Source organism: Pteropus vampyrus, unplaced genomic scaffold, assembly GCF_000151845.1.
Source record: "Pteropus vampyrus isolate Shadow unplaced genomic scaffold, Pvam_2.0 Scaffold48, whole genome shotgun sequence".
In the NCBI taxonomy this organism is placed as follows: Eukaryota; Metazoa; Chordata; class Mammalia; order Chiroptera; family Pteropodidae; genus Pteropus; species Pteropus vampyrus.
Genome location: NW_011888829.1, coordinates 3,225,913 through 3,238,798, shown reverse-complemented (window position 1 = coordinate 3,238,798; position 12,886 = coordinate 3,225,913). Strand labels below are relative to the sequence as shown.

General features: G+C 37.3%; 1 protein-coding gene across 1 annotated transcript in view; it reads right to left on the bottom strand.

Annotated features, from left to right (window-relative positions):
• DGKI (diacylglycerol kinase iota) overlaps positions 1 to 12,886 on the bottom strand; it is a 273,413-nt gene that overhangs the window by 158,814 nt on the left and 101,713 nt on the right. Inside the window, exons 15-18 of the mRNA XM_023530296.1 lie at positions 9,048 to 9,103; positions 8,018 to 8,080; positions 4,686 to 4,759; positions 3,116 to 3,227 (exon numbers count right to left, since the gene is read on the bottom strand). Of these exons, the coding sequence (XP_023386064.1) occupies positions 3,116 to 3,227; positions 4,686 to 4,759; positions 8,018 to 8,080; positions 9,048 to 9,103 (305 nt within the window). The remainder of the gene's footprint in view (positions 1 to 3,115; positions 3,228 to 4,685; positions 4,760 to 8,017; positions 8,081 to 9,047; positions 9,104 to 12,886) is intronic.

Genomic DNA, 12,886 nt, shown 5'->3' with positions numbered 1-12,886 from the left:
TCTTAGATCCAGACATTGATCACGAAAGACTACTAAAAAAAAGAGAGATAACCAGAAATTACCTATCCTATTTTGGAAGAAGAGAACACTACCTACAAAATAGATTTGGGGGGGTGGAAAAAAGTGTCTGATTCATCTAGATCTGACTATCAACTTAGAGGAAACAGGAAAGAGAGAACATGTTAATTGATACCTCAGAGATGTTATCAGCACTATTCAGACTCAGGGAAACTTTACAGGGCAAAAGGTTTGGTTTCTTCGACAAATAAATGAAAAAAAAATGAGAGAGAGAGAGATGGGTAGGAACCTACAGAGACTTAATGAGTCATATCAACCAATCACGACAAATGAATTTTATTTGGATCCTGATTCAAACAAACAGAGCATAAGAAAACAAATGACATTTGCAAGATAATTGGAAATTAGAGCACTGAGTCGATATTTAGTGATATTCAGGTGTTACTGTTTTAATTTTTTTTTAGATAAGATTGTGTTGTGGCTGTGTTCATAAAAGTCCTCTAAAAACATAGTCAGAAATATTTATAGATAAAACGATATACTCTCTGGGACTCAAAATAATATATGGAGGATGTTATAGGTGGGAACAGAAATAACACTGTCCGTAAGGTGATAATTATAGAAGCTAAGTGATGGTACATGAGGGTTCAATATAATATTTCATCTGTTGTCATGTTGGATTTTTCCCGTACCAAATATTTTAAAAAACACACTTTACTAATTCCTCAGTGACCTTGGAATAAAGTCAAATCTCCTAGTTAAATTCCATAATGAACTCCATGATCTGGCCCCTGCCTGCTTCCCCAGCATCATCTATCACTCTCACTTTTCACCTCCGTCTAAACTATGAAACTAATTCTAGTTCCCACAGAGGACCGTGATCTCTCATACTTCCAAGCGTATATAAATTTCCCTTTTTCCAGAATGCCAAGTCCCATTCTTCTTCTCTTGGAAAAATCCATTTATTCTGTCACATTTACTCATTGCAAACTATAGGTATTTGGCTCTCTGTTCTGTAGCAGAGATTCACTAGAGTGATGAATATCTACCATCTGCCACTCCCAGCTGGCACTCCATCGTTCCTGGCCCTCCTCTTTACTCCGTGAGGCTGACCTGTTTAGACTGCATCAGTGCTTCCCTCGACCTTTAGCTTCTGATTTGACTTCCCCAGAGGGAAGCGCCAGCAGAAGGTCTGAAGGACAAGAGTCAGACACTGTATTCACGTCCCTAGCTCCCTCCCTTTCAGGTTGGCACAGGTTGGCTGCTTCCGCTCAGCAAATACTACTCCTATCAAGGGGTCCTTGCCAAACAGCGCTCTTTCTGGCATTGCCGACTGCTTCCTTGCCTTGGCGCCTACAGCTCAGGAATATAACGCCATCCATCACGGCTTCTCACAAACCCAGTGCATTATTCGTAAAGAATTCCTCCATTAAACTCTCCTTCAATTACCCACTTTTAGTCTGCCTTCTCTTTCCTATTCACACACTAATTACAGGATTGTAAGCAAAAACAACTCGAATCAAAAAAGACTACAAAAAGAACCTGACACGAACAGATCTGGACTGAAGTTACAGAAAATGAAGAGTAAAGAATGTTTTAGAAAGTGACAGAATGTGGTGGAAAAGAAGCAAGGAAGGTTCAAAGCTCTATTGGACGTCACAGACCATTTGAGGAAGAAAGCAAAGAGGCGGTGGGAAAGGCTGGAGAATCAACGAGGAACTCAATCCTGCAGGCCAGGTAAAGATTTAGATTTTGATCCTGAAAGCAATGAGAAAGTGTCTAATAGTCCCCTGACCCTCCCAAGCCTAGGTAGGCAAAGATGTGCGCTTAGATATTTCTTTCCTGATAGCCTTCTACCACACAATTGGGACTAGGATGCTCTTGCACGTGGTAAACATTCAATGAATGTTCACTGGGTCCGTGAAGAAATGAATGAGTAAAACACTCAGGGCCAGGTTTGGGGCCATTCTGGTCACCTCCAAGAATTCTTCCTTGCATATATCCTTCTTGAACTTATTCCTATCTGCTCTTGGCCGAGGCTTCTGCTGTAATTAATATAAAAACTTCTGGAGAGAAAAAGCTGTATATGAGCCACAACTCTGAGAATAGGTCAACCCTAACCTAGTCCTTTACAGTTAGCAACCGTTTCATTCCAGAGATAGCAGATTTAATGAGCAACATCACCATCTCTGGTGAGGAACATTCTTGCCATAGTCACCATTACATTATTCTATTAAATCTCAGTAATTGGAAGCGATTGAGGAAAAGTCATTTAGAGTCCATGAAATGAGTGGAAAAGAGATGTTTTGGATTGTTTAGAACAAGACATACAATCTTTTTGCTTCTAAGCATAAGTACAGCACAAATCTAGTGCTAACCAAAGACTGTAGGTAGCAGCTTTATTTTAATTTGCTTTATAAACTGATAGTGTGTTCTGATTTACACCAGATAAGATGATAATCATAATTTTAATTGGTTTCCTCATCATTCAATAAGAAGTTGAAATACATGGCCAAACCTGCTTGAAATTATACTTACACTATATAAATTAACATTTTTAATGTAAGCAAACAAATTAAAATGCAAGGTGATCTCAATACTGTGAAAACCGAATATTCATTAATGTCACAATGACTTCTTTCTATATTCAATAATTTTGTGATAATAGAGATGCCCATCTTATGGTTAAGCAGAGAAGATACAGATGAATGCAAATGACCACTTTCCTTTTTACCTAAATGCTCAAGTCCTCAGTGAACCAAAAAAGTGTCAAATGGCAAGGTTTTTGCATCATGCAGGGATATGTCTGTGGCATAACGCTTTTTAATGAGCATGAAAACTTTGCATTTCATTTGAAAATTCATCATGAAAATTAATAAATAATATTTATTTTTGAAGTTCAAACAAATGTGCATCAATTTTTTTAGCGGCATAAAGAATTATTGTTTGTTCTTGTTTTCCCCAAGCAACTCCATATCGCATGAAGTTTATCGACGATTGATAAGGCAGGAGAGAAAATTATACCAAAGTCCTACGAAACGAAAAAGCTCTATGACTAAAATACATTTCATTTCAGTAAAATGGTTGTATTGCTCACCAAAGAGGCCATGGTAAACCCGATGACTTCAATATAACCATCATCGTGACGCTGAGGTTCAAAATCATGGTGATCCCCTGGGTTCCCCCAAGGCATTGTGCCAGCACAATATCTGCAAGATGAGATTAAAAAGGGAATTAAATTTATCCCATTACTCTTGTGATTATCATTAGAGATTAACTTATAGTTAGATCCAATGTTTATTTCACGAAAGTTTTCTATTGCAGACCTTCCAACAACAACAAAAAAATGGACTCATCATCATCTCCAAAATATGTCTGTGACAATGAGCCACCATTTTACAACTAAAGCATGCGGCGGTGCCCAACTCTCTCCTAATTTATTATTTATCAACATTTATCACTCTATAATTCATATATGTCTGCTTTCTATGATACGCCATGAATTATGGATGGGTGGTTTCAGGATTTGGTCTTAGAGGCAGACATATGCATTCCAGCCAGTGGAAAAAATGAAAGAGAACTGAGGTGAGTAAGCGTTCACTATCGCATACATATCTAAGATAATAAGTAACCACAGCAGAAGGGAAGAGTGAAGAAGGGATGGCAAAAAAAAGCTATGAGATCAGAAAGGAAGGGGAAGCAAAGGAAATTGGAAAAGTAGAGGAATAAGAATCACAATGGGGAAGGGAGAGAAGCAAGATGAAAAAGGGATATGTCGAGAAAAGAGGAAGAAAAATTAAAGAAAATTAATACTGTTTCTTGAGAATCTAGGTCTTCTATTTAAATAACTAAAAGGAAATACTTTGGAACAGGATCGTATATAACTATACTGAGCTGAGCAGTCAAATATAATCAAAACTATATTTAAGATGGTTTCCTAGCCATAGACTTACATTTTAATTAAATTCAATCTAAATAGAACTTATTTGCAGATTTTTGTGTCTGAGTGGTCTGCTTTGCAAATAACAAAGGGTCACAAATCCATCCCTTCCAAAATCCTGGCTTGGGAGCCTAGAATCTAATTTTATGCCACTGAGATAATGTGCTTATTCTGAAACTAGTTCATCTTAAATACCCCTTTCTCCTGAGGTATATATAATAGCACCAAAGAGAGTTGACATTCTGACTAGAAAATGCCACTCTAATTGATCCTATTTTTCCAAAGCAATCATCTGGCAATGATTTTGAATGAATTCCATACTAAAATCGGGCTGGCAGGTTTTCTAACAGCTTTTGGGAAACTGAGAACAGAGATTTATTCAAATCTATCTATCGTTCTTGGGGGGTGGAAGGATCAGTAATTTGAGAATTAAATTAAAATGCTCCACTCCAGAGAGATGCCTGGGGCTCTTAAGGATGGATAAGTATAGACTACGCATGCCATATCATGCAAACAAAACAAAACAAAACAAAACAAAACACATTTACCACAGAGAACACTAAACAAACCAAGGAACACAACATTGTCATATCTGGAAACTCTTAATAAGCTATTAAGATAACCAACTTTCAATGTTTGTACCTGGAAATTTTCTATAATGAAACAGATAACCTCAAGTCAAACAGAGTTCACATCAAACCAAGGAAACAACATGAACGGCGCTTACCTGGGTATATTTAAAAATACTATACACTGGAACTTCAGTTCCTGAATCTTTGGGGTGAGATCTGTTCCATCACACTGAAATAATCAAAGCAGAAAAAAGCAAAAGCTTTGAACTAGTCACAAGTCTTAAAAAAATTATCGAAAGCAAGTAGGTTGACACGAGCATGTGCCACGGTCTTCCTCTTGACTTCTCTCTGCTTAAGTGAATCCCATTACTCTGATTGAAAATTGATTCAGATGACAGCTTTACCAGGCCCGGGAACTGCCATCGTTCTTAACCTTGAATCATTACTAGGTATTTTGGCTTGGAAAACTCAAAGAAAAGGCTTTCATGTCCCTTTCTCATTTACCACTGATGACAAAAGTCATAAAAGGAAAACAGTAGTCACGACAATAGACTTCTCAATGTCAAAGGCATAAAGCCTGCTTTTATACTTGCTCTCCTCAAACGTCATCAGAGAATCTCCCCATCATCTTCGCTTGTGGAGAGAGAAGTAAAACATCCCCAAGCTCCCTGAGAATTTTCAAAGATTTCGTTAGGAGGAGTTTCAATCTCAGAGCAAGGATTCTGCTAGCAGTCAAGCGTGTTTCCTTCTTTTCCCAAATGATCTTAATGCACCTACTTTTCATAAGCATTCTCAAAAGTCATTTCCAGGAAATCTTACAGTCCTAAATAAAATATTTTAATATGTTATTTAGATAGGAATCATATTCTAGATATCGGTTGAAGGTGTTTTTACAAGACTTTCAGACACTAAGCAAACATGAAGTCTCCTAATTTACTTAAGGACTTGAAATGAGTTGATAGATGACTATACCAATAAAAAATATAGACATCTTAAATTATCAAGATTGAATGTTGTAAGCAGTGAAAAGCTTTTTAAAAATAGAATGTGGTACATTAATAGAATGTGATACTGCATGCAAAGCAGTATTGCTGCATTACAGAAAAAAACTGTAATCAATATTATTGTATTTAAAACAATCGTTTTTTAACTTTCAACTTTTCCTCCGAGGGAACATGTCAATGATTCTAGGAACTCATCAAATTATATGAGGATGGACACATTACAATGTATTGTGCTTTACAAAGTTTTTTTTTACATATTATTGCATTTAAACTTGGCAAATCTCCAGAATAGCAGTTTTCAATTTTTTCCTTACCTCACACACAAAGGAAAATATCTACATGCAAAATATATTTCTGTGTATGAGCTTACATACTGATAAGTCAATACAACAGGAAAATGCAGAAGTAGGGAAAATAATGCTGTATTTATATTTGTTATTGTCCTCTGCTTTTTTGTTGTTGTGTTTATTATGTATTTTACATTTATGTGAGAGATGATTATCTATTACCTCAGAAACACTGACTTCACCCTGTGTCAAAGATAGGATGTTCTGTTGTAATATGTACACCCAATTGTCCTAGCTAACCTTCCATCTTTTCTATCTCACAAGAAAACATACAGTGATGTCATCATAGAAATATCCCGGTGCCCCTTTGTGTCACAGAGCAATGGCCAATAATTGTCACTTCAAAGACCTGTCTTGTTACGTATGCTTTAAATGGAGAAAGTAAACTCTTTTGAAAGGTTCAATGATCTCCACAAAGTCATATGCCTCATAAAGGTAGACCTAGGACTGAATCTCAAATGTCTTAGTTTCTGATGTTTCTTCTAACATAAAAAAGGATATGATTACATAAACCAATCCACCTGGAATATTATAGTTACCGACTGATAGTAAATCTTTCCTAGTTATTTGGCTGCCATCTTGGTCCCTCTGCAAGCTTCTTTTGATCTCTGCTATGTAGCCATTCGTACATGAGACATTTATCATCAATAGCACTTCCAGATGTGGAAGAAAAACTCTCTAGTGGTTAGGAAGTATACAGAGTTTAATTTCAATTCAGCCGACTTGAACAGTGGATGTCATTCAATGTGGCCACTGCCCACCACTCATTGGTTCCCTAGGCAGGTGCTACTGATGTTCCTCTAAATGTGAGAAATACTGGAAGAAACAGGAAAGTTTATATTTTGGCTGGCTTGCAGGCAGCTGAAGAAATGGAAAGTTTGAGGTAAGGTTGCTGCTACTTAAATTTCATAGCCTTAATTTTATCATAATAAAGATCTTTATGGTTCAATGGACCATGTGTCTTTTTTGCATTTAGCTTGAAAAAGGCAATATTCCAGTTTTCAAGAGTCGCCGCTATGAAAAGATACTATTCATTGCTATTGCATGAGAACGCAAACATCTGACAGTGATGTCAAGGGTTGTGACACGAGCGGTAAAGGCCACTGTCCCTTGTTTCAACTGATTTGTCTCATAAACCTTTATTCGTGAGTCCAAAATTTCCAAATGTGTGTCCTTTCATGCTCCTATGTGTTCCATTAGCTTAATATCATATTATTCTCTAGTCTCACGTATCTTTTATTTCTCCCCTCCTCTCACATATTCTGTTCTTTACCCATGCCATGACAAATTCATGCTTTGCTATGTCCCCCATTCTTTCTTCTCCATCTGTTTTTCTTTCTGTCTTTCTTTTTTCTTTTACTTATATATTATGTACAACAAAGTCATGCTCATTCCTTCTTTTAACTTCGTCACTGTAAGAAAACATTCTGCGACTTTCGTAATAACTAATTATATGCTATTTAAAAATACAGCTCCTAGGGGAGAGATAACTTCCCCTCTCCCTTGCCTCTAAGCAGTGCGGCTCCACAACCTGGGATAGAGACCTAGGAAGAAACAGCACCAAAAGCAAAAAAGAAAATCTATTCAGTGATAAAGAACCTGGACCAGGTTACAGAGCGAGGCACCACAAAAGACTGAAATCAAATCAAAGTACTTTCCTAAAATGCAGAGCTCTCAGACAGCCCCAAGATAGAGAGATCTGTCCGGTGAGCATCCAATTCTATCACAAGGCCCAGTTCAACATCGTCTCTTCGATGAAGCCTTCCCTGATCCCCCACGGTCAGTTTTCGTTTCTCCCTTTGTGCCACCACCATATTATATACGTAGTTGAATGACAATATATATTATATTGTTCTTCAGTGATTCACGTGCCCTTCTCCATGACTGAACTGTGGGTTTATGCAGGAGTGAAACTAGTCGCCTTATTTATGTCTTCATCCCCAGCAACTAAGAGAGTGCCCGACATGCATTTAAATGCTCAAAAATGTTGATCGAATGAATGACACTAAATGATCTCTAAAGTTCTATGAAGTCTCTTGATTAATCTAGGTATAGAAACTGGTATTTGGGGTTCATTTTTTTGTTGACATATATACTCATAGTCAAATGAAATGAGTCGACACATTCAATACTTACAACAACTTTAACATGTTTGGATAGATCTCTGGAGCTTCTCTGCAGGAAATCAGAAAAAGCTGCCTATACCACAAGGAAATAAAAAAAAAAATTCTTAATTACACGGTTATGCCAAAGCTTTGTATCTATATTATGGATAATTCCTAATGATTCTAAATGATGCAAAAATATAAAACAAGTTCTCCTTTTGCTGAATGCAAAGGAGTGCAGTGGCCGTCAAGTTGAAATCTTTTTGTTCTCAAACTATAACCAATAATAAAATTTAAGATCACAGGAGGAAAGTAAAAAAGTAGATGTTCCAAGGATCAGTTTGAAGATTTATTCTGACCACCTTCCTTGACCTTCCTAGTTGTCCATCAGAGGCTGAGACAATCTTTTACTCGCCCCCTCTTCTTTCAACTCCCTCTATCCAGCGGTACAATTTTTTTCCAGTGGTAAAAATTTAAAGAACACTTTTTGAAAATATCCATATTTTGGAGATCTTTTTTCCTTCTTTCTGGCCATCTTTTTCTTTCTGGGTGTCCTTGAACAAGAAGAGAAAGGAAAAGAAGGGGCCCCCTTTCATCTTTAACCTCATATGAGCTTCCATGAAAAACTCCCCATGCTCTGCCAGGTTCTCATCCAAACACTAGTACATGTGTACCCCTGTGAAAACGTCATTCTTACCCAAGATTTTCCATATGTTTTTCAGTCTACCTAATTTCTCCTTTCTCTAGGTTGGCTCTGATGTCTGTTTATCACATCGCTCCTTGAGTATCATTCCTTCAGTACAACATGATGCCTCAGGTTTTTAAGTTCAAAGATAATGGAAACTATGTCTCTTCTGCCAACTAACATAAGACATGCATCTTAACATAAGACATTACTTTTATTCTTAAACCAAGACTTTGAACTTAACCATACATAGACCCTGCAAGTAAACATCTGAAATGTGTATGTAATTATTTTTAATACAGCTATCAACTTTATTACCAATAGTGAATGTATATTAATTAATGTGTAGTAATTATGAAATAAAATATGTACTTACCCCTGCATAGAACATTTTATTTCGAAAACGACTGTTGAATTTCTCTGGATTTGCTTCTGTGAAAGGGAAAAAGTAGTTTTGTTATAGAAACCTGGTTAAAGGTAGTGACTTAGATGACCCCTATTTCCTGCCCCCTCCCCCAGACCCAAAAGCTTCATTATCATCTTCCCCTTAGTTACAGGCAGTTGTCACTGTTGTCCAGAGCTACAAAATGTAGCCCCCAACTGGCAGCATCAGCAGCAAATGAGAGACTGTTAAAAATGCAGATCTACGGAATTAGAATATCTGGGGTGTGGGGTAGGCAAGCTCTCTCGATTATTGCCATGAATGGTAAAGGGTGAAGCACTCTGGACTCTACTCAGAGCAGAGGGATGGCAGGGATATAGGGGCGGGCTGATAGGGGAAGAGGGTGGAGGTAGAAGGGTGATGATTTGCTTTGATCTCCATAGGTCCTGGCTTCCATATACTATGTGCGCAGCCTCTAAATGTGATTAAATATGGAGAATTTGGATAAAAATTAACTGAGAATTTGCTTTCACAGTTTGTAGAAATGCCTAACTACCATTTACACTCTTATTTGTGACAGGTCTTGAAAAATTATTTGATTTAGTAGAGATATATGCATATATATGCAGATCACCTGCTGAATGTACTCAGAACATGTGACAGCAAAGGTTCGAGCTGAAAAAAATGGTTTGAGTTTGTTCCCATATGTGTAATAAGTTGAGGACCACAAAAAGATTAAGTGAGAATCTGCATCAGAGTTTTTTCACATGCATTCAAGGGATTTATAAAATCTCTAAATGAAATATTATTTCCCGACATTCTTTCTAATAAAATTCTAAGACATTCCAAAGGAACCCACTGCCAATGTTTCTGCTTTCTGCCATTTTATTCAATATGCTCATAAATATGCTCCCTGCTTAGGGCTACATCTTTCTCCAAGTCACTTCTCATTATACAGCTGGCTGACGAGCTGAAACTCTGTAAGTCCTAACCTTATTTTTGAACTATAAATCCCAAAAGTTGTCTAGATGAAGAAAAGTAGCAAAAATTTCACTCACTAAAGCTGGAGAGAAAAAAAGCTACAAGATTTCAGGAAATAACTCTGGACAATTGATTATTAGATTATTTTCATGATGTTTAGAACACAATATTAGCATAAGACGTAGATTTTGGGTTAAGGTTTGCAAACTTCAAAAAAGGGTAGCATTTTTACAGATTGGTTTTTGACAGTTATTTTCATCTATTTTATAGTTCCTATCTTTCAAACCTCTCCTTCACCATTTGCTCACTCTTCTACCAAGTAAATACTGTAACCCTAGCACCAAAATAAAACAAAGAGTGAAACATTAATCTACAAGATACAGTAAACACCAAGAAGAAAGAAACTGTACTAAGTGCTCTACCTCCCTGAACTCCATTCTTGGCCCCAGAGATGACCATTTTTATGGTCTGGCCCTTCTTCATGATAACTTTGGCTGCTGAATGACATGTTGTTTTTAACCTTTTTTGACCCAAATTAGCCTGGGTCGGTTCTCTTTTCAGTTGTATTAACTCTTTCATGCTTTACAAAACCAGAGGCCAAATGAGAATCTTTGTTGCTAATCTTTGTTGCTATGCAATTGATCATAGATACATGGGCCCTAATTTAAAAAAAAAAAAAAATCAGATCCAGCTATTAAGCAAATTACAATGAGAAATGGAAATAACACCTACAGTTCTGGCACAGCACTTCTTCAGGGCACCTGTGTCCACAGCTATTAAGTGAATCATATACCAACTATTAAATTTACTTTTTTTTTTAAATAACGTGTGGTTTGTAAAATATTCAAATCTTCATGAGGTTTTCCTATGAGTCTTGAAGCATTGAAAAGGCCTTTTTTCCCCTTTGAAGAAATAGGTTTTTTTCTCTGAGAAAATGTTCTATAAAACCCAAAAAGACTAGCATTACAAAATACACTGGGCTTTTGGTGATTTCACTCACACAGTTGATGAAAACAGTCACCTCAGATGCAATTTAACTGAATAAAAGTTGATTCAGTAAGCAACCCAAAGAAAACGGAGATCTATCAAGACACTATCATTCAGAGAGGTGTCAGAAAATAAAAAAACAAAGAGGTAGTGGGGTCACACATACGCTTTGGCCTTGAGAGCAGGAAAGGTATGGGGTAAATTCTACCATTCTCTCTTCTAACACCTGTATATATTATTGACTCCCAGATTGAGTCTATGATGGCAATTGGACTCCTTCCCCATTTTTATATCTACTCGATTCCAAACACAAATCAGACTTGGAAACAAAGTTGGCTGGAGCTAAGGGAGACATCTGCTGTGCCACTCCCTGCAGAAGCCAGGCCATCAGCGAGCAAGGAAGAGCCTACAAATAATAGTACTCAACTATTCCTCATTGGCTATTAGAAAGAAAGGGCTGAGTGGCCGAATATGTCTATGTGCATGTATAAGAGTTACTATGACCTGGAGGAGGACCAAGGGTTTTGGACCCCAGCTATATCAAGAAAAGGGAGCATACAGAATTGGGAAAGGGCCAGTAAGAAAGCTTAAGGGCTCTTATTCCTTAAGAAAGTTGTGTCTGTTAATGGCTTTGAACTAAACCATGAAAGGTCACTTTCAAGAAGGGCCAATAATACTCAAAGTACCCCAAGACTCCAATACTGGAAGTACTTATGGCTTCTTGCTGCAGTTACTAGACTGTCCATCTTCCTCTTCCACAAGAAGAGAGTGTAAGATAGTGAGATCCAAATGCTCACTGTGCAAGTCTGTGCCATTAACCTACTCGTGATCGGACTGCACACCTACGTTAACTGTATTAGTTTTCTGTTTCTGCAAACTTGGCAACCTAAAATATTCATTGATATTACAGTTCTCTAGGATAAAAGTCTGGACTGGTCTCTCTGGGTCCTCAGTCTCGGATCTTACTAGGTCAGCCTAAAATCAAGGTGTCAGCCTGCATAGCTCTTACTGAGAGGCTCTGGGAAGGATTCACTTCCAAGCTTACCGAGGTTATTGACAAAATCTATTTCCTTGCAGTTTTAGGAATGAGGTTCTTTTTCCTTACTGGCTGTTGGGCTGGGGTCCATTCTCAACTTCTAGAGGCCTCCTGCATTCCTTGGCTTGCAATCCTCCCTTCAACATCAAGGTTAGCAATGGCACATCAAATTCTTCTCATACTTTTGATCTATCTGACTTCCCCTTCTGCCACATCTTTCTAACTTCCTGTTCTACCTTCTACTTCTGCCTTTAAGGGCTCATGTTATTACGTTGAGCCTACTCTGATCATTCAGAATTATCTTTCTATCTTAAGGTCAGCTAATTATTAACCTTGATAACATCAACAAAGCCTTTTTGCCATGTAAAATAACATAACCAACAAGCACGACATCAAATGGCAAAGTCATGGACACCAAAATTCTACCAACCATCATCCACCCTCTGATGATTCACATCCTTCACATTTGTAAAATACATTCACTCCCTGCAAGGTCCCCAAAGGTCTCATCCCATCATGGCATCAACTCAAAACTTTAAAAAATCTCATCTAAATCCTATCAGCTCCAACATCCCAAATCTCATCATCTAAATCATCTAAATGATTTGGCTCTGGATGTAATTCATTTATAATGATGATGAGGCTCTGGGTATAATCCATTCCATTGATTTAATATATTAATCCCATCCTTATACAACATATGTGCCATCAGGATGAGACCCTAAACCCTACTTGTATCTGTAACTGGTCCTTCATATTAGGAAGATATTTATAAATATAAGTCCAACAATATGTTTATAAAAGTCAATGTGCAATTTGAACCCTATAT